This window comes from Coregonus clupeaformis, unplaced genomic scaffold (genome assembly GCF_020615455.1).
Source record: "Coregonus clupeaformis isolate EN_2021a unplaced genomic scaffold, ASM2061545v1 scaf2207, whole genome shotgun sequence".
Lineage (NCBI taxonomy): Eukaryota > Metazoa > Chordata > Actinopteri > Salmoniformes > Salmonidae > Coregonus > Coregonus clupeaformis.
Window position 1 is genome coordinate 10,001 of NW_025535661.1, and position 21,708 is coordinate 31,708.

The window sequence follows — 21,708 nt, forward strand, 5'->3', positions numbered from 1 at the left end:
AGGTCTAGGGGACAGTATAGTGTGTAGTGGAGGTCTAGGGGACAGTATAGTGTGTAGTGGAGGTCTAGGGACAGTATAGTGTGTAGTGGAGGTCTAGGGGACAGTATAGTGTGTAGTGGAGGTCTAGGGGACAGTATAGTGTGTAGTGGAGGTCTAGGGGACAGTATAGTGTGTAGTGGAGGTCTAGGGGACAGTATAGTGTGTAGTGGAGGTCTAGGGGACAGTATAGTGTGTAGTGGAGGTCTAGGGGACAGTATAGTGTGTAGTGGAGGTTAGGGGACAGTATAGTGTGTAGTGGAGGTCTAGGGGACAGTATAGTGTGTAGTGGAGGTCTAGGGACAGTATAGTGTGTAGTGGAGGTCTAGGGGACAGTATAGTGTGTAGTGGAGGTCTAGGGGACAGTATAGTGTGTAGTGGAGGTCTAGGGGACAGTATAGTGTGTAGTGGAGGTCTAGGGGACAGTATAGTGTGTAGTGGAGGTCTAGGGGACAGTATAGTGTGTAGTGGAGGTCTAGGGGACAGTATAGTGTGTAGTGGAGGTCTAGGGGACAGTATAGTGTGTAGTGGAGGTCTAGGGGACAGTATAGTGTGTAGTGGAGGTCTAGGGGACAGTATAGTGTGTAGTGGAGGTCTAGGGGACAGTATAGTGTGTAGTGGAGGTCTAGGGGACAGTATAGGTGTAGTGGAGGTCTAGGGGACAGTATAGTGTGTAGTGGAGGTCTAGGGGACAGTATAGTGTGTAGTGGAGGTCTAGGGGACAGTATAGTGTGTAGTGGAGGTCTAGGGGACAGTATAGTGTGTAGTGGAGGTCTAGGGGGACAGTATAGTGTGTAGTGGAGGTCTAGGGGACAGTATAGTGTGTAGTGGAGGTCTAGGGGACAGTATAGTGTGTAGTGGAGGTCTAGGGGACAGTATAGTGTGTAGTGGAGGTCTAGGGGACAGTATAGTGTGTAGTGGAGGTCTAGGGGACAGTATAGTGTGTAGTGGAGGTCTAGGGGACAGTATAGTGTGTAGTGGAGGTCTAGAGGGACAGTATAGTGTGTAGTGGAGGTCTAGAGGGACAGTATAGTGTGTAGTGGAGGTCTAGAGGGACAGTATAGTGTGTAGTGGAGGTCTAGAGGACAGTATAGTGTGTAGTGGAGGTCTGAGGGACAGTATAGTGTGTAGTGGAGGTCTAGGGGACAGTATAGTGTGTAGTGGAGGTCTAGGGGACAGTATAGTGTGTAGTGGAGGTCTAGAGGGACAGTATAGTGTGTAGTGGAGGTCTAGAGGACAGTATAGTGTGTAGTGGAGGTCTAGAGGGACAGTATAGTGTGTAGTGGAGGTCTAGGGGACAGTATAGTGTGTAGTGGAGGTCTAGGGGACAGTATAGTGTGTAGTGGAGGTCTAGAGGGACAGTATAGTGTGTAGTGGAGGTCTAGGGGACAGTATAGTGTGTAGTGGAGGTCTAGGGGACAGTATAGTGTGTAGTGGAGGTCTAGAGGACAGTATAGTGTGTAGTGGAGGTCTAGGGACAGTATAGTGTGTAGTGGAGGTCTAGGGGACAGTATAGTGTGTAGTGGAGGTCTAGGGGACAGTATAGTGTGTAGTGGAGGTCTAGAGGGACAGTATAGTGTGTAGTGGAGGTCTAGGGGACAGTATAGTGTGTAGTGGAGGTCTAGAGGACAGTATAGTGTGTAGTGGAGGTCTAGGGGACAGTATAGTGTGTAGTGGAGGTCTAGGGGACAGTATAGTGTGTAGTGGAGGTCTAGGGGACAGTATAGTGTGTAGTGGAGGTCTAGGGGACAGTATAGTGTGTAGTGGAGGTCTAGGGGACAGTATAGTGTGTAGTGGAGGTCTAGGGGACAGTATAGTGTGTAGTGGAGGTCTAGGGGACAGTATAGTGTGTAGTGGAGGTCTAGAGGACAGTATAGTGTGTAGTGGAGGTCTAGGGGACAGTATAGTGTGTAGTGGAGGTCTAGAGGACAGTATAGTGTGTAGTGGAGGTCTAGGGGACAGTATAGTGTGTAGTGGAGGTCTAGGGGACAGTATAGTGTGTAGTGGAGGTCTAGGGGACAGTATAGTGTGTAGTGGAGGTCTAGGGGACAGTATAGTGTGTAGTGGAGGTCTAGAGGGACAGTATAGTGTGTAGTGGAGGTCTAGGGGACAGTATAGTGTGTAGTGGCGGTCTAGGGGACAGTATAGTGTGTAGTGGAGGTCTAGGGGACAGTATAGTGTGTAGTGGAGGTCTAGGGGACAGTATAGTGTGTAGTGGAGGTCTAGGGGACAGTATAGTGTGTAGTGGAGGTCTAGGGGACAGTATAGTGTGTAGTGGAGGTCTAGGGGACAGTATAGTGTGTAGTGGAGGTCTAGGGGACAGTATAGTGTGTAGTGGAGGTCTAGGGGACAGTATAGTGTGTAGTGGAGGTCTAGGGACAGTATAGTGTGTAGTGGAGGTCTAGGGGACAGTATAGTGTGTAGTGGAGGTCTAGGGGACAGTATAGTGTGTAGTGGAGGTCTAGAGGACAGTATAGTGTGTAGTGGAGGTCTAGGGGACAGTATAGTGTGTAGTGGAGGTCTAGAGGACAGTATAGTGTGTAGTGGAGGTCTAGGGGACAGTATAGTGTGTAGTGGAGGTCTAGAGGACAGTATAGTGTGTAGTGGAGGTCTAGAGGGACAGTATAGTGTGTAGTGGAGGTCTAGGGGACAGTATAGTGTGTAGTGGAGGTCTAGGGGACAGTATAGTGTGTAGTGGAGGTCTAGAGGGACAGTATAGTGTGTAGTGGAGGTCTAGGGGACAGTATAGTGTGTAGTGGAGGTCTAGGGGACAGTATAGTGTGTAGTGGAGGTCTAGGGGACAGTATAGTGTGTAGTGGAGGTCTAGGGGACAGTATAGTGTGTAGTGGAGGTCTAGGGGACAGTATAGTGTGTAGTGGAGGTCTAGGGGACAGTATAGTGTGTAGTGGAGGTCTAGGGGACAGTATAGTGTGTAGTGGAGGTCTAGGGGACAGTATAGTGTGTAGTGGAGGTCTAGGGGACAGTATAGTGTGTAGTGGAGGGGACAGTATAGTGTGTAGTGGAGGTCTAGGGGACAGTATAGTGTGTAGTGGAGGTCTAGAGGACAGTATAGTGTGTAGTGGAGGTCTAGGGGACAGTATAGTGTGTAGTGGAGGTCTAGAGGACAGTATAGTGTGTAGTGGAGGTCTAGGGGACAGTATAGTGTGTAGTGGAGGGGACAGTATAGTGTGTAGTGGAGGTCTAGAGGACAGTATAGTGTGTAGTGGAGGTCTAGAGGACAGTATAGTGTGTAGTGGAGGTCTAGAGGACAGTATAGTGTGTAGTGGAGGTCTAGAGGACAGTATAGTGTGTAGTGGAGGTCTAGGGGACAGTATAGTGTGTAGTGGAGGTCTAGAGGACAGTATAGTGTGTAGTGGAGGTCTAGGGGACAGTATAGTGTGTAGTGGAGGTCTAGAGGACAGTATAGTGTGTAGTGGAGGTCTAGAGGGACAGTATAGTGTGTAGTGGAGGTCTAGAGGACAGTATAGTGTGTAGTGGAGGTCTAGGGGACAGTATAGTGTGTAGTGGAGGTCTAGGGGACAGTATAGTGTGTAGTGGAGGTCTAGGGGACAGTATAGTGTGTAGTGGAGGTCTAAGGGACAGTATAGTGTGTAGTGGAGGGGGACAGTATAGTGTGTAGTGGATGTCTAGGGGACAGTATAGTGTGTAGTGGAGGTCTAGGGGACAGTATAGTGTGTAGTGGAGGTCTAGGGGGACAGTATAGTGTGTAGTGGAGGTCTAGAGGGACGTATAGTGTGTAGTGGAGGTCTAGGGGACAGTATAGTGTGTAGTGGAGGGGGACAGTATAGTGTGTAGTGGAGGTCTAGAGGGACAGTATAGTGTGTAGTGGAGGTCTAGAGGACAGTATAGTGTGTAGTGGAGGTCTAGGGGACAGTATAGTGTGTAGTGGAGGGACAGTATAGTGTGTAGTGGAGGTCTAGGGGACAGTATAGTGTGTAGTGGAGGTCTAGGGGACAGTATAGTGTGTAGTGGAGGTCTAGAGGACAGTATAGTGTGTAGTGGAGGTCTAGGGGACAGTATAGTGTGTAGTGGAGGTCTAGGGGACAGTATAGTGTGTAGTGGAGGTCTAGAGGACAGTATAGTGTGTAGTGGAGGTCTAGAGGACAGTATAGTGTGTAGTGGAGGTCTAGAGGACAGTATAGTGTGTAGTGGAGGTCTAGGGGACAGTATAGTGTGTAGTGGAGGTCTAGGGGACAGTATAGTGTGTAGTGGAGGTCTAGGGGACAGTATAGTGTGTAGTGGAGGTCTAGGGGACAGTATAGTGTGTAGTGGAGGTCTAGAGGACAGTATAGTGTGTAGTGGAGGTCTAGGGGACAGTATAGTGTGTAGTGGAGGTCTAGGGGACAGTATAGTGTGTAGTGGAGGTCTAGGGGACAGTATAGTGTGTAGTGGAGGTCTAGGGGACAGTATAGTGTGTAGTGGAGGTCTAGGGGACAGTATAGTGTGTAGTGGAGGTCTAGGGGACAGTATAGTGTGTAGTGGAGGTCTAGGGGACAGTATAGTGTGTAGTGGAGGTCTAGAGGACAGTATAGTGTGTAGTGGAGGTCTAGGGGACAGTATAGTGTGTAGTGGAGGTCTAGGGGACAGTATAGTGTGTAGTGGAGGTCTAGGGGACAGTATAGTGTGTAGTGGAGGGGACAGTATAGTGTGTAGTGGAGGTCTAGGGGACAGTATAGTGTGTAGTGGAGGTCTAGGGGACAGTATAGTGTGTAGTGGAGGTCTAGGGGACAGTATAGTGTGTAGTGGAGGTCTAGGGGACAGTATAGTGTGTAGTGGAGGGGACAGTATAGTGTGTAGTGGAGGGGACAGTATAGTGTGTAGTGGAGGTCTAGGGGACAGTATAGTGTGTAGTGGAGGTCTAGGGGACAGTATAGTGTGTAGTGGAGGTCTAGGGGACAGTATAGTGTGTAGTGGAGGTCTAGAGGACAGTATAGTGTGTAGTGGAGGTCTAGAGGACAGTATAGTGTGTAGTGGAGGCAGGACAGTATAGTGTGTAGTGGAGGTCTAGAGGACAGTATAGTGTGTAGTGGAGGTCTAGAGGACAGTATAGTGTGTAGTGGAGGTCTAGAGGACAGTATAGTGTGTAGTGGAGGTCTAGAGGACAGTATAGTGTGTAGTGGAGGTCTAGGGGACAGTATAGTGTGTAGTGGAGGGGACAGTATAGTGTGTAGTGGAGGTCTAGGGGACAGTATAGTGTGTAGTGGAGGGGACAGTATAGTGTGTAGTGGAGGTCTAGGGGACAGTATAGTGTGTAGTGGAGGTCTAGGGGACAGTATAGTGTGTAGTGGAGGTATAGGGGACAGTATAGTGTGTAGTGGAGGTCTAGGGGACAGTATAGTGTGTAGTGGAGGTCTAGGGGACAGTATAGTTTACATGTGGATATACAGAGTTTTGTTACAATGACTTTCTTACCAGCCATGCTGAGGTAGACAGAGGGAGAGGTGTGGTTCTCTCCGGTCAGCTCGTTGACCGCCTGTACGTAGTACCGCCCCACGTCAGCCGCACTGGTCGCCAAGACAACCAGTTGATTGTCCAACGAGATGGCTCTGTAGGAGAGAGATAATGATCAGAAAACACAGATGGTGACTTTAAACCAGACAAGCCAGTGATTTCAGTTTGTCCAGAATATCATTTCAGCACATAGAGAATCTACACACAGCTTCCAACCAAAAACAAGCTGATGAATGAGTGTCAATACAGAATCACCCTCATCAGGTCTGTCTAGCTCTAGCTTGTTGTTCACATTGATCCTCTGATGCTCATTCACTGACACACAGCAGGAACAATCAATACACACACACACACACACACACACACACACACACACACACTGTGGACCGTGTATTGAATACTGAGGAGATTAGTGTGGTTGTTATCTCCAGAGGCCACGAGGATGTGTGTGTGTGTGTGTGTGTGTGTGTCTGTGTGTGTCTGTGTCTGTGTGTGTGTGTGTGTGTGTGTGTGTGTGTGTGTGCTGTGTGTGTGTGTGTGTGTGTGTGTGTGTCTGTGTGTGTGTGTGTGTGTGTCTGTGTGTGTGTCTGTGTGTGTGTGTGTCTGTGTGTGTGTGTCTGTGTGTGTGTGTGTGTGTGTGTGTGTGTGTGTGTGTCTGTGTGTGTGTGTGTGTCTGTGTCTGTGTGTGTCTGTGTCTGTGTGTGTGTGTGTGTGTGTGTGTGTGTGTGTGTGTGTGTGTGTGTGTGTGTGTGTGTGTGTGTGTGTGTGTGTGTGTGTGTGTGTGTGTGTGTGTGTGTGTGTGTGTGTGTGTGTGTGTGTGTGTGTGTGTGTGTGTGTGTGTGTGTGTGTGTGTGTGTGTGTGTCTGTGTGTGTGTGTCTGTGTGTGTGTGTGTGTGTGTCTGTGTGTGTGTGTGTGTGTGTGTGTGTGTGTGTCTGTGTGTGTGTGTGTGTGTGTGTGTGTGTGTCTGTGTGTGTGTGTGTGTGTGTGTGTGTGTGTGTGTGTGTGTGTGTGTGTGTGTGTGTGTGTGTGTGTGTGTGTGTGTCTGTGTGTGTGTGTGTGTGTGTGTCTGTGTGTGTGTGTGTGTGTGTGTGTGTGTGTCTGTGTGTCTGTGTGTGTGTGTGTGTGTGTGTGTGTGTGTGTGTGTGTGTGTGTGTGTGTGTGTGTGTGTGTGTGTGTGTGTGTGTGTGTGTGTGTGTGTGTGTGTGTGTGTGTGTGTGTGTGTGTCTGTGTGTGTGTGTGTGTGTGTGTGTGTGTGTGTGTGTGTGTGTGTGTGTGTGTGTGTCTGTGTGTCTCTGTGTGTGTGTGTCTGTGTGTGTGTGTGTGTGTGTGTGTCTGTGTGTGTGTGTGTGTGTGTGTGTGTGTGTGTGTGTGTGTGTGTGTGTGTGTGTGTGTGTGTGTGTGTGTGTGTGTGTGTGTGTGTGTGTCTGTGTGTGTCTGTGTGTGTGTGTGTGTGTGTGTGTGTGTGTGTGTGTGTGTGTGTGTGTGTGTGTGTGTGTGTGTGTCTGTGTGTGTCTGTGTGTGTCTGTGTGTGTGTGTGTGTCTGTGTGTGTGTGTGTGTGTGTGTGTGTGTGTGTGTGTGTGTGTGTGTGTGTGTGTGAATAAGGAAGCAGTTTAGGTACACCAGGGCTGCATACTGAGCAGCCTTGGGAAGATTACATTGTGTATATTGATATGGACACACACATTTTGTACATTTATTTGTACATTTCAGTCATTTAGCGGACGCTCTTATCCAGAGCGACTTACTCTGTGAGTGCATACATTTGTATTTTGTATTTTATTTTTTCATACTGGCCCCCCTCGTAGAATCGAACCCACAACCCTGGCGTTGCAAGCACCATGCTCTACCAACTGAGTTACACACCACATATATTGAGTGGGCAAGCGGGGGGGGGAGTATCTACAGTGTAGGGAGAGACGTTGTGTGTATTGGAGAGAGACATATTGAAGTGAGTGAGTGAGTGTGGGGTTAGGCTTTACTCTATTTGATACACAGAGAGGGTTAGAGTGAGTTACAGTTCATATGAGGAAATCAGTCATATTCAGAAGGCCCTAATCTATGGACTTCACATGACCGGGAATACAGATATGCATCTGTTGGTCACAGATACCTTTAAAACGAAATGGGCCTGACAATGGGGCCTCAGGATGTCGTCACGGTATCTCTGTGCATTCAAATTGCCATCGATTAAATGCAATTGTGTTCGATGTCCGTAGCTTATGCCTGCCCATACCATAACCCCACCGCCACCATGGGGCACTCTGTTCACAACGTTGACATCAGCAAACCGCTCGCCCACAGAACTCCATTCATGTGGTCTGCGATGTGAGGCCAGTTAGACGTACTGGAAAATTCTCTAAAACGACGTTGGAGGCAGCTTATGGTCGAGAAATGAACATTCAACTATCTGGCAACAGCTCTGGTGGACATTCCTGCAGTCAGCATGTCAATTGCACTCTCCTCAAAACTTGAGACATCGGTGGCATTGTGTTGTGTGACAAAACTGCACATTTTACAGTGGCCTTTTATTGTCCCCAGCACAAGGTGCACCTGTGTAATGATCATGCTGTTTAATCATCTTCTTGATATGCCACACCTGTCAGGTGGATGGATTATCTTGGCAAAGGAGAAACGCTCACTAACGGGGATGTAAACAAATTTGTGCACAAAATTGTAGAGAAATATTTCATATTTATCCTATGGAATATAGTCTCTCTCTACATACTGATACACCTACCACCATGTGTGTGTGTGTTGAGTGTGAGTGTGTTTGTGTGTGTGCGTGTTTGTGTGTTGAACCTATGTTGAACTGTACACGTTCAGCACCATCACACTCACTCAATGACACACTGTTTTATCTTTAAACCCTATTTTATACCTCTTTATATCTTAATTTCTCTCCTCCCTCTCTCCCTCATCTTAATTTCTCTCTCTCTCCCTCGTCTTCATTTCGCTCTCTCCCTCGTCTTCATTTCTCTCTCTCTCCATCGTCTTCATTTCTCTCTCTCCCTCCCTCCTCTCCCTCCCTCTACTATAAGAGTGTAAATCAATCCTAGTCGAGGCAATATGACGTATATTCAATATGTGACGCTCTCTGTTCTTATTAGTCAAACATTTCATTACTCTCCACAACCCTGCTTTTAATTCCACCACTACCGTCTAGTCTTCCTTTCTTTCTTCCCTCTCTCCTCTTGGCTGCTCCTCTGATCTCTTCCCCTTTCCTGCAGTGTCAAGTCTTTCTCTATCTCTCCCCCTCCCTCTCCCCACTCTCTCTATCCCCCTCTCTCTCTCTCTCTCTCCCTCTCCCCACTCTCTCTCTTCCTCTCTCTCTCCATCTCTCTCCCTGTCTCTCTCTCAGTAACAGAGGAACACTCCAGATGTTTCATTAAGTCTCAGGCCCCTAGACTCATTTCACAAACACTGAGCAAATGCCTGACTGCTAAACACACACTACACACAGAGCCCCACTCCCCAAACTGATTAACACACATATGTCACAGGGCCACGCGTGTGTGTTTGTTAAGGAGTCGAGGGATTGTCTCTCCTGCCAACAAACTCCCCTCCTCTTTCCCTCTCCTCCCTCACTCCGTCTTGGTCCAGATAGGATGAGTACCACCTCCCTCCTCCACTTAGTTAGCTCTACCCCCAGCAGAGAGAGAGAGAGAGAGAGAGAGTCCTCCTGTATGTTGTTTAGATCTAACGGTCTTGTTCTTCCAGAGAGAGAGAGTCCTCCTAACGGTCTTCCAGATGTATTTTTATTTGTATATTTGTTCTCATTGTCTTCCTTTAACCTTCCTTCCTTTCCTTTCAAAATGTGGACCTCTGTCTGGAAACAGTGTTGCCTTTATAATGTGGTTTTATTTCATTACAGCTGAGGCTAAAGCTTATTCCACACAAATCCGTCAAATACCTTCAGGAGGGAGAGAGAAAGGAGAGAGAGAGAGGGAAGGAAGTAGAGGAAGAGAGGGAGGGAGGAGACAGGGTTAAAGGGAGAGAGAAAGGAGAGAGAGAGAGGGAAGGAAGTAGAGGAAGAGAGGGAGGGAGGAGACAGGGTTAAAGGGAGAGAGAAAGGAGAGAGAGAGAGGGAAGGAAGTAGAGGAAGAGAGGGAGGAGAGGAGAGGAGAGGAGAGGAGAGGAGAGGGAGAGAGGAGAGGAGAGGAGAGGAGAGGAGAGGAGAGGAGAGGAGAGGAGAGGAGAGGAGAGGAGAGGAGAGGAGAGAGAGGAGAGGAGAGGAGAGGAGAGGGAGAGGAGAGGAGAGGAGAGGAGAGGGAGAGGAGAGGAGAGGAGAGAGAGAGGAGAGGAGAGGAGAGGAGAGGAGAGGAGAGGAGAGGAGAGAGAGAGGAGAGGAGAGAGAGAGGAGAGGAGAGGAGAGGAGAGGAGAGGAGAGAGAGAGGAGAGGAGAGGAGAGGAGAGGAGAGGAGAGGAGAGGAGAGGAGAGGAGAGGAGAGAGAGAGAGAGGAGAGGAGAGGAGAGGAGAGGAGAGAGAGAGGAGAGGAGAGGAGAGGAGAGAGGAGAGGAGAGGAGAGGAGAGGAGAGGAGAGGAGAGGAGAGGAGAGTGTGTAGCAGTGTGTGTAGCAGTGTGTATAGGACTTTGTGTAGCAGTGTGTGTAGCAGTGTGTGTAGCAGTGTGTGTAGGGCTATGGGTGTTTGTTAATATGCATACTACCGTGATCTGAGCACACAAACTGGAGCAAGGGAGGGTCGGAGTATGAGTCCAAATCTAAGTATGCGAAAAGGAGCACGGAGGGCACTTCTCAGATGCGTACTCCGTCTGTACACATTTCGAAGCATGCATCGATGCAAGCTTCAACAAAACATTCCCAGGATTGTTGACGTAATATGACGCAACTAGGTAAAAAACGACACAAGATTTCTTAAAAACTATGGCAGGTGTTTTCAAGCTGAAGTGGAATGAAATGTTGCCCATTCACATCTCATATGTTGACTACAATAGTTTATCTTGATACGTTAATAACTTCATACATTGTTCATTTTAACTGTCTTCACAGGCTAACTGATGAAGTATTGGAAGCTAACGTTGGCCATCTACCTTTCATAACAACATAGGTTTTAGCTTGTTTTTACATGGAAAACTAGCTGGCTAGCTAGATTAAGATAATAATATAATAATAATAACGCTTTTATCCAAAGCGACTTACAGTCATGCGTGCATACATTTTTTGTGTATGGGTGGTCCCGGGGATCGAACCCACTACCCTGGCGTTACAAGCGCTGTGCTCTACCAGCTGAGCTACAGAGGACCACATATGATATATGATATATGATTCACATATAGCTAGCTTATAATTATGAAGCTTAAGTTTGTTTTCGTGTATCTATCTTGTTTTGTCTGTATTGGGTCAAAGGTAGCAAGGGAATGTGCTTCTCAAATGTACATTTGAGTTTATTCTCCTCCCCACTCATCCTGACAAGAACATCCTCAACAGAACGCTACCGGAGCATGACAGGGTGGTGCACGGTCGTCTGCATGTTGAGAAACATCCTGTGTGTGTGTTAGCGCAGGTCCCGAGTTATTTCTGGCCAGGCAGAGGCTTGGCCAGCTGCCACCGCAGCCAACAGGTTCTTCAAACACACATATATCCCCAAATAGACTGTGTGAGTGTGTGGTGATGTGTTTTCCTCTGCTCTGTCAGTCTAACTGCTCTCATGTGGACTCTGTGGGGGTTTCACTGTCCTCCTAGCTAACTGCTCTCATGTGGACTCTGTGGGGGTTTCACTGTCCTCCTAGCTAACTGCTCTCATGTGGACTCTGTGGGGGTTTCACTGTCCTCCTAGCTAACTGCTCTCATGTGGACTCTGTGAGGGTTTCACTGTCCTCCTAGCTAACTGCTCTCATGTGGACTCTGTGGGGGGTTTCACTGTCGTCCTAGCTAACTGCTCTCAGTGGACTCTGTGGGGGTTTCACTGTCCTCCTAGCTAACTGCTCTCATGTGGACTCTGTGGGGGGTTTCACTGTCCTCCTAGCTAACTGCTCTCATGTGGACTCTGTGGGGTTTCACTGTCCTCTAGCTAACTGCTCTCATGTGGACTCTGTGGGGGTTTCACTGTCCTCCTAGCTAACTGCTCTCATGTGGACTCTGTGGGGTTTCACTGTCCTCCTAGCTAACTGCTCTCATGTGGACTCTGTGGGGGTTTCACTGTCCTCCTAGCTAACTGCTCTCATGTGGACTCTGTGAGGGTTTCACTGTCCTCCTAGCTAACTGCTCTCATGTGGACTCTGTGGGGGTTTCACTGTCCTCCTAGCTAACTGCTCTCATGTGGACTCTGTGGGGGTTTCACTGTCCTCCTAGCTAACTGCTCTCATGTGGACTCTGTGGGGGTTTCACTGTCCTCCTAGCTAACTGCTCTCATGTGGACTCTGTGAGGGTTTCACTGTCCTCCTAGCTAACTGCTCTCATGAGGACTCTGTGGGGGTTTCACTGTCCTCCTAGCTAACTGCTCTCATGTGGACTCTGTGGGGGTTTCACTGTCCTCCTAGCTAACTGCTCTCATGTGGACTCTGTGGGGGTTTCACTGTCCTCCTAGCTAACTGCTCTCATGTGGACTCTGTGGGTGTTTCACTGTCCTTCGACTCTGTGGGTGTTTCACTGTCCTTCGACTCTGTGGGTGTTTCACTGTCCTTCTAGCTAACTGCTCTCATGTGGACTCTGTGGGGGTTTCACTGTCCTTCTAGCTAACTGCTCTCATGTGGACTCTGTGGGGGTTTCACTGTCCTCCTAGCTAACTGCTCTCATATGGACTCTGTGGGGGGTTTCACTGTCCTCCTAGCTAACTGCTCTCATATGGACTCTGTGGGGGTTTCACTGTCCTCCTAGCTAACTGCTCTCATGTGGACTCTGTGGGGTTTCACTGTCCTCCTAGCTAACTGCTCTCATGTGGACTCTGTGGTGGTTTCACTGTCCTCCTAGCTAACTGCTCTCATGTGGACTCTGTGGGGGTTTCACTGTCCTCCTAGCTAACTGCTCTCATGTGGACTCTGTGGGGGGTTTCACTGTCCTCCTAGCTAACTGCTCTCATGTGGACTCTGTGGGGTTTCACTGTCCTCCTAGCTAACTGCTCTCATGTGGACTCTGTGGGGGGTTTCACTGTCCTCCTAGCTAACTGCTCTCATGTGGACTCTGTGGGGGTTTCACTGTCCTCCTAGCTAACTGCTCTCATGTGGACTCTGTGGGGGGTTTCACTGTCCTCCTAGCTAACTGCTCTCATGTGGACTCTGTGGGGTTTCACTGTCCTCCTAGCTAACTGCTCTCATGTGGACTCTGTGGGGGGTTTCACTGTCCTCCTAGCTAACTGCTGTGTGTGTGTGAGTGTGGGTCAGGATACAGACTGTTTATCTAAGCACAGGAGAATGGAAAGAGGAAGTACTGATAGAATGATAGAGAAAGAGAGAGGAACAGAGAAAGAAATGAAAATAGGGAAGAAGAAAGGGAGGAAGAGAGGAGAGAATGGAGGGATGGAAGGTCAGATGCTGTAAAAACCCACGAGTGACCTGTTACTTTCAGTATGTGTTTCCTGGGATAATACACGCCATTCCTTGTATCATCTGACACCGTCACAATAATCTCTCCACTATAAAGCATGCACTCATTTCTCCACAACTTTAAAAGCATTGGAATGGGCTGGAGGAAGTTTCCCACATACCAGTCGTTTCCTTTCAAATCAAATGAAGGAAGTGAACAAGTGCACGTTTCGGGAGAAAGGAGAGATTATTGGGACGCGACCCAAGTTGCCTGCTCACCACCAGTCTGTGAAAAGCCAAGGATCAAGCAGGTGGGAGACATTAACGCAACGTAAAGCACAACACAGTACAGGTGGCTCCACTGACTGACCTGTGTGTGCAGGGCCTAAACACAGTACAGGTGGCTCCACTGACTGACCTGTGTGTGCAGGGCCTAAACACAGTACAGGTGGCTCCACTGACTGACCTGTGTGTGCAGGGCCTAAACACAGTACAGGTGGCTCCACTGACTGACCTGTGTGTGCAGGGCCTAAACACAGTACAGGTGGCTCCACTGACTGACCTGTGTGTGCAGGGCCTAAACACAGTACAGGTGGCTCCACTGACTGACCTGTGTGTGCAGCCCTATTGGGTGGATGGATCTCCACACTAATCCTCATTAGCACTAATCATGTCTGTCTCAAATGATCCTGTCTCTCTACTCTCGCTCTCTCTCTTTCTCTCTACTCAATTCAATTCAATTCAAAGGGCTTTATTGGCTTGGGAAACGTATGTTTACATTGCCAAAGCAAGTGAAATATAGATGATGAACAAAAGTGAAATAAACAATAAAAAATGAACAGTAAACATTACACTCACACAAGTTCCAAAGGAATAGAGACATTTCAAATGTCGTATTATGTATATATACAATGTTGTAACAATGTGCAAATAGTTAAAGTACAAATGGGAAAATAAATAAACATAAATATGGGTTGTATTTACAATGGTGTTTGTTCTTCACTGGTTGCCCTTTTCTTGTGGCAACAGGTCACAAATCTTGCAGCTGTGATGGCACACTGTGGTATTTCACCCAATAGATATGGGAGTTTATCAAAATTGGGTTTGTTTTCTAATTCTTTGTGGGTCTGCGTAATCTGAGGGAAATATGTGTCTCTAATATGGTCATACATTTGGCAGGAGGTTAGGAAGTGCAGCTAAGTTTCCACCTCATTTGTGGGCAGTGTGCTCATAGCCTGTCTTCTCTTGAGAGCCAGGTCTGCCTACGGCGGCCTTTCTCAATAGCAAGGCTATGCTCACTGAGTCTGTACATAGTCAAAGCTTTCCTTAATTTTGGGTTAGTCACAGTGGTCAGGTATTCTGCCACTGTGTACTCTCTGTTTAGGGCCAAATAGCATTCTAGTTTGCTCAGTTTTTTAGTTTGTTCTTTCCAATGTGTCAAGTAGGGCCTCTCTCTCACTTTAGGGCTACTCGCTCTCTCTCTCTCTCTCTCTCTCTCTCTCTCTCTCTCTCTGTCTCTCTCTCTCTCCCCTCTCTCTCTCTCTCTCTCTCTCTTTCTCTCCGCTCTCTCTCTCCCCTCTCTCTCTCCCCTCTCTCTCTCCCCTCTCTCTCTCTCTCTCTCTCTCTCTCTCTCTCTCTCTCTCTCTCTCTCTCTCTCTCTCTCTCTCTCTCTCTCTCAATTCAATTCAATTCAATTTCAATTTAAGGGCTTTATTGGCATGGGAAATGTATGTTAACATTGCCAAAGCAAGTGAAATAGATAGTAAACAAAAGTGAAATAAACAATAAATATTAACAGTAAACATTACACTCAGAAGTTCCAAAGAATAAAGACATTTCAAATGTCATATTATGTATATACAGTTGAAGTCTGAAGTTTACATACACCTTAGCCAAATAGATTTAAACTCTGTTTTTCACAATTCCTGACATTTAATCCTAGTAAAAATTCCCTGTCAGAACAATAGTAGAGAGAATGATTTATTTCAGCTTTTATTTATTTCATCACATTCCCAGTGGGTCAGAAGTTTACATACACTCAATTAGTATTTGGTAGCATTGCCTTTAAAAAAATGTACGTTGGTCAAACGTTTTGGGTATCCTTCCACAAGCTTCCCGCAATAAGTTGAGTGAATTTTGGCCCATTCCTCCTGACAGAGCTGGTGTAACTGAGTCAGGTTTGTAGGCCTCCTTGCTCGCACACGTTTTTTCAGTTCTGCCCACACATTTTCTAGAGATCAGGGCTTTGTGATGGCCACTCCAATACCTTGACTTTGTTGTCCTTAAGCCATTTTGCCACAACTTTGGAAGTATGCTTGGGGTCATTGTCCGTTTGGAAGACCCATTTGCGACCAAGCTTTAACTTCCTGACTAATGTCTTGAGATGTTGCTTCAATATATCCACATAATTTTCCTTCCTCATGATGCAATCTATTTTGTGAAGTGCACCAGTCCCTCCTGCAGCAAAGCACCCCCACAGCATGATGCTGCCACCCCCGTGCTTCACGGTTGGGATGGTGTTCTTCGGCTTGCAAGTACCCCCTTTTTCCTCCAAACATAACGATGGTCATTATGTCCAAACAGTTCTATTTTAGTTTCATCAGACCAGAGGACATTTCACCAAAAAGTACGATCTTTGTCCCCATGTACAGTTGCAAACCATAGTCTGTCTTTTTTATGGCGGTTTTGGAGCAGTGGCTTCTTCCTTGCTGAGCGGCCTTTCAGGTTATGTCGATACAGGACTCGTTTTACTGTGGATATAGATACTTTTGTACCTGTTTCCTCCAGCATCTTCACAAGGTCCTTTGCTGTTGTTCTGGGTTTGATTTGCACTTTACGCACCAAAGTACGTTAATCTCTAGGAGACAGAACGCGTCTCCTTCCTGAGCGGTATGACGGCTGCGTGGTCCCATGGTGTTTATACTTGCGTACTATTGTTTGTACAGATGAACGTGGTACCTTCAGGCATTTGGAAATTGCTCCCAAGGATGAACCAGACTTGTGTTTTATTTCTGAGGTCTTGGCTGATTGCCTTTGATTTTCCCATGATGTCAAGCAAAGAGGCACTGAGTTTGAAGGTAGGCCTTGAAATACATCCAAATGTACACCTCCAATTGACTCAAATGATGTCAATTAGCCTATCAGAAGCTTCTAAAGCCATGACATCCTTTTCTGGAATTTTCCAAGCTGTTTAAAGGCACAGTCAACTTAGTGTATGTAAACTTCTGAGACACTGGAATTGTGATACAGTGAATTATAAGTGAAATAATCTGTCTGTAAACAATTGTTGGAAAAATTACTTGTGTCATGCACAGGACCAGCTTACATAGGGGATTCTTCTCCAAGTTCATCTCTTTGTAGGTGATGGCTTTGTTATGGAAGGTTTGGGAATCGCTTCCTTTTAAGTGGTTATAAAATTTTACGGCTCTTTTCTGGATTTTGATAATTAGTAGGTATCGGCCTAATTCTGCTCTGCATGCATTCTTTTGTTGTACACGGAGGACATTTTTGCAGAATTCTGCATGCAGAGTCTCAAATTGGTGTTTGTCCCATTTTGTGAATTCTTGGTTGGTGAGCGGACCCCAGACCTCACAACCATAAAGGGCAATGGGTTCTAGAACTGATTCAAGTATTTTTAGCCAGATCCTAATTGGTATGTCAAATTCCTTTTGATGGCATAGAAGGCCCTTCTTGCCTTGTCTCTCAGATCGTTCACAGCTTTGTGGAAGTTACCTGTGGCACTGATGTTTAGACCGAGGTATGTATAGTTTTTTGTGTGCTCTAGGGCAACGGTGTCTAAATGGAATTTGTATTTGTGGTCCTGGCAACTGGACCTTTTTTGGAACACCATTATTTTTGTCTTACTGAGATTTACTGTCAGGGCCCAGGTCTGACAGAATCTGTGCAGAAGATCGAGGTGCTGCTGTAGGCCCTCCTTGGTCTCTCTCTCTCTCTCTCTCTGGTGGCCATTAAAATCTTTAAGTTTCATGTTCGGATCTCAACTACATCATTTATAGTAGGAACTATTCTACACTCTCCTCCTCTTTCTCTCTCTCTCCTTCACTGTTGGGGTGCGTTCGTAAATTGCCTCCAGTGTGTCAGAGTGTGACAGAATCTGTGCAGAAGATCTAGGTGCAGCTGTAGGCCCTCCAGAAGCACCAGATCATCAGCAAACAGTAGACATTTGACTTCAGATGCTAGTTGGGTGAGGCCGGGTGCTGCAGACTGTTCTAATGCCCTCGCCAATTCGTTGATATATATGTTGAAGAGGGTGGGGCTTAAACTGCATCCCTGTCTCACCCCACAGCCCTAATTCACAACATCATCTCTCTCTCACTCTCTCTTCTCTCTCTCTCTCTTTTTCTCTCTCTCTACTAATTCACAATGTCATCTAAAATCTGAAATATGTGGGTAAAGGTTAGCCTAGTATGTGGGTACTCTGAGCTTTGCATTGTCCTTTATTCTTTGGTTTGAATCCTGCAACAGCTGATGGTTAGGTACACCACCTGGCCGTGTGGTGCCAGGATAACAACCTCTCCCTCAACGTGACCAAGACAAAGGAGATGATTGTGGACTACAGGAGAAAAAAAAAGAGGACTGAGCACGCCACCATTCTCATCGACGGGGCTGTAGTGGAACAGGTTGAGAGCTTCAAGTTCCTTGGTGTCCACATCACCAACGAACTATCATGGTCCAAACACACCAGGACAGTCGGGAAGAGGGCACGACAAAGCCTATTCCCCCTCAGGAGACTGAAAAAATTTGGCATGGGTCCTCAGATCCTCAAATAATTCTACAGCTGCACCATCGAGAGCATCCTGACTGGTTGCATCACCGCCTGGTATGGCAACAGCTTGGCCTCCGACCGCTAGGCACTACAGAGGGTAGTGCGTACGGCCCATGTACATCCTGCCATCCAGGGCCTCTATACCAGGCGGTGGCAGAGGAAGGCCCTCAAAATTGTCAAGGACTCCAGCCACCCTAGTCATAGACTGTTCTCTCTGCTACCGCACGGCAAGCGGTACCGGAGTGCCAAGTCTAGATCCAAAAGACTTCTCAACAGCTTCTACCCCCAAGCCATAAGACTCCTGAACAGCTAATCATGGCTACCCGGACTATTTGCACTGCCCCCCCACCCACCCCATCTTTTTACGCTGCTGCTACTCTGTTAATTATTTATGCATAGTCACTTTAACTCTACCAACATGTACATATTACTTCAACTACCTCAAATAGCCGGTGCCCCCGCACATTGACTCTGCACCAGTACACCCTGTATATATAGCCTCCCTACTGTTATTTTATTTGACTTCTGCTCTTTTTTTCTCAACACTTTTTTGTTGTTGTTTTATTTTACCTTTTTCGGAGGAGAGTGATTAAATCGCCACTACCATCGGTTATATTGGCCAACGTGCAATCACTGGAAAACAAACTCGATGATCTACAGACGACACTATCCTACCAATGGGACATAAACAACTGTAATATCTTACGTTTCACCGAGTCATGGCTGAACGACGACACAGATAATATAGAGCTGGCTGAGTTTCCCGTGCATCGGCAGGACAGAGCAGCTACGTCTGGTAAGATGAGGGGCGGGGGTGTGTGTCTATTTGTCAATAACAGCTGGTGCGCAATGTCTAATATTAAGGTAGTCTCGAGGTATTGCTCGCCTGATGTAGAATACCTCATGATAAGCTGTAGACCCACTATCTACCAAGAGAGTTCTCATCTATATTATTCGTAGCCGTCCCATTTACCACCACAAACCGTTGCTGGCACTAAGACCGCACTCAACTTTTTATTTTATTTATTTCACCTTTATTTAAACAGGTAAGCCAGTTGAGAACAGGTTCTCATTTACAACTGCGACCTGGCCAAGATAAAGCAAAGTAGTGCAATAAAAACAACACAGAGTTACATATGGGGTAAAAAAAACATAAAGTCAGAAATACAACAGAAAATATATATACAGTGTGTGCAAATGTAGCAAGTTATGGAGGTAAGGCAATAAATAGGCTATAGTGCAGAATAATTACAATAGTATTAACACTGGAATGCTAGATGTGCAAGAGATGATGTGCAAATAGAGATACTGGGGTGCAAAAGAGCAAAATAAATAACAATATAGGGATGAGGTAGTTGGGTGGGCTAATTTCAGATGGGCTGTGTACAGGTGCAGTGATCGGTAAGGTGCTCTGACAACTGATGCTTAAAGTTATTGAGGGAGATAAGAGTCTCCAGCTTCAGAGATTTTTGCAATTCGTTCCAGTCATTGGCAGCAGAGAACTGGAAGGAATGGCGGCCAAAGGAGGTGTTGGCTTTGGGAATGACCAGTGAGATATACCTGCTGGAGCGCAGACTACGGGTGGGTGCTGCTATGGTGACCAATGAGCTAAGATAAGGCGGGGATTTGCCTAGCAGTGATTTATAGATGGCCTGGAGCCAGTGGGTTTGACGACGAACATGTAGTGAGGACCAGCCAACAAGAGCGTACAGGTCACAGTGGTGGGTAGTGTATGGGGCTTTGGAGACAAAACGGATGGCACTGTGATAGACTACATCCAATTTGCTGAGTAGAGTGTTGGAGGCTATTTTGTAAATGACATCGCCGAAGTCAAGGATCGGTAGGATAGTCAGTTTTACGAGGGCATGTTTGGCAGCATGAGTGAAGGAGGCTTTGTTGCGAAATAGGAAGCCGATTCTAGATTTAACTTTGGATTGGAGATTCTTTATGTGAGTCTGGAAGTTGAGTTTACAGTCTAACCAGACACCTAGATATTTGTAGTTGTCCACATACTCTAGGTCAGACCCGTCAAGAGTGGTGATTCTAGTCGGGTGGGCGGGTGCTAGCAGCGTTCGATTGAAAAGCATGCATTTAGTTTTACTAGTGTTTAAGAGCAGTTGAAGGCTACTGAAGGATTGTTGTATGGCATTGAAGCTCGTTTGGAGGTTTGTTAACACAGTGTCCAATGAAGGGCCAGATGTATACAAAATGGTGTCGTCTGCGTAGAGGTGGATCTGAGAGTCACCAGCAGCAAGAGCGACATCATTGATATACACGGAGAAAAGTGTCGGCCCAAGAATTGAACCCTGTGGCACCCCCATAGAGACTGCCATAGGTCCAGACAACAGGCCCTCCGATTTGACACACTGAACTCTATCTGAGAAGTAGTTGGTGAACCAGGCGAGGCAGTCATTTGAGAAACCAAGGCTATTTAGTCTGCCAATAAGAATGCGGTGGTTGACAGAGTCGAAAGCCTTGGCCAGGTCGATGAAGACGGCTGCACAGTACTGTCTATTATCAATCGTGGTTATAATATCGTTTAGGACCTTGAGCGTGGCTGAAGTGCACCCGTGACCAGCTCGGAAACCGGATTGCATAGCGGAGAAGGTACGGTGGTATTCGAAATGGTCGATGATCTGTTTGTTAACTTGGCTTTCGAATACTTTCGAAAGGCAGGGCAGGATGGATATAGGTCTGTAGCAGTTTGGATCTAGAGTGTCACCCCCTTTGAAGAGGGGGATGACCGCGGCAGCTTTCCAATCTCTGGGGATCTCAGACGTTATGAAAGAGAGGTTGAACAGACTAGTAATAGGGGTTGCGACAATTTTGGCGGCTAGTTTTAGAAAGAAAGGGTCCAGATTGTCTAGCCCAGCTGATTTGTAGGGGGTCCAGATTTTGCAGCGCTTTCAAAACATCAGCTGTCTGAATTTGTGTGAAGGAGAAGCGGGGGGCATGGGCAAGTTGCAGCAGAGGGTGCAGAGTTGGTGGCCGGGTTAGTGGTAGCCAGATGGAAAGCATGGCCAGCTGTAGCAAAATGCTTGTTGAAATTCTCGATTATTGTAGATTTATCGGTGGTGATAGTGTTTCCTTGCCTCAGTGCAGTGGGCAGCTGGGAGGAAGTGCTCTTATTCTCCATGGACTTTACAGTGTCCCAAAACTTTTTGGAGTTAGTGCTACAGGATGCAAATTTCTGTTTGAAAAAAGTTAGCCTTTGCTTTCCTGACTGCTTGTGTATATTGGTTCCTAACTTCCCTGAAAAGTTGCATATCGCGGGGGCTATTTGATGCTAATGCTGTACGCCACAGGATGTTTTTGTGCTGGTCAAGGGCAGTCAAGTCTGAGGAGAACCAGGGGCTATATCGGTTCTTAGTTCTGTATTTTTGAATGGGGCATGTTTATTTAAGATTGAGAGGAAATTACTTTTAAGGAACAACCAGGCATCCTCTACTGACGGAATGAGATCTATATCCATCCAGGATACCTGGGCCAGGTCAATTAGGAAGGCCTCCTCGCTAAAGTGTTTTAGGGAGCGTTTGACAGTGATGAGGGGTGGTCGTTTGACCGCGGACCCGTTACGGACGCAGGCAATAAGGCAGTGATCGCTGAGATCCTGGTTGAAGACAGCTGAGGTGTATTTAGAGGGTATGTTAGTCAGGATGATATCTATGAGGGTACCCATGTTTAAGGATTTAGGGTTGTACCTGGTAGGTTCGTTGATAATTTGCGTGAGGTTGAGGGCATCTAGCTTGGATTGTAGGATGGCTGGGGTATTAAGCATATCCCAATTTAGGTCACCAAGCAGTACAAACTCAGAGGATAAATGGGGGGCGATCAATTCACATATGGTGTCCAGGGCACAGCTGGGGCTGAGGGGGTCTGTAGCAAGCGGCAACAGTGAGAGACTTATTTCTGGAAAGGTGGATTTTTAGAAG

General features: G+C 47.0%; 1 protein-coding gene across 1 annotated transcript in view; it reads right to left on the reverse strand.

Annotated features, from left to right (window-relative positions):
• Positions 1 to 5,469: 5,469 nt before the first annotated feature.
• Positions 5,470 to 21,708, reverse strand: part of LOC123488355 (protein sidekick-1-like) — a gene marked incomplete at both ends in the record, with an annotated part of 37,003 nt that continues 20,764 nt past the window's right edge. Inside the window, one exon of the mRNA XM_045219268.1 lies at positions 5,470 to 5,603. Within this exon, the coding sequence (XP_045075203.1) occupies positions 5,470 to 5,603 (134 nt within the window). The remainder of the gene's footprint in view (positions 5,604 to 21,708) is intronic.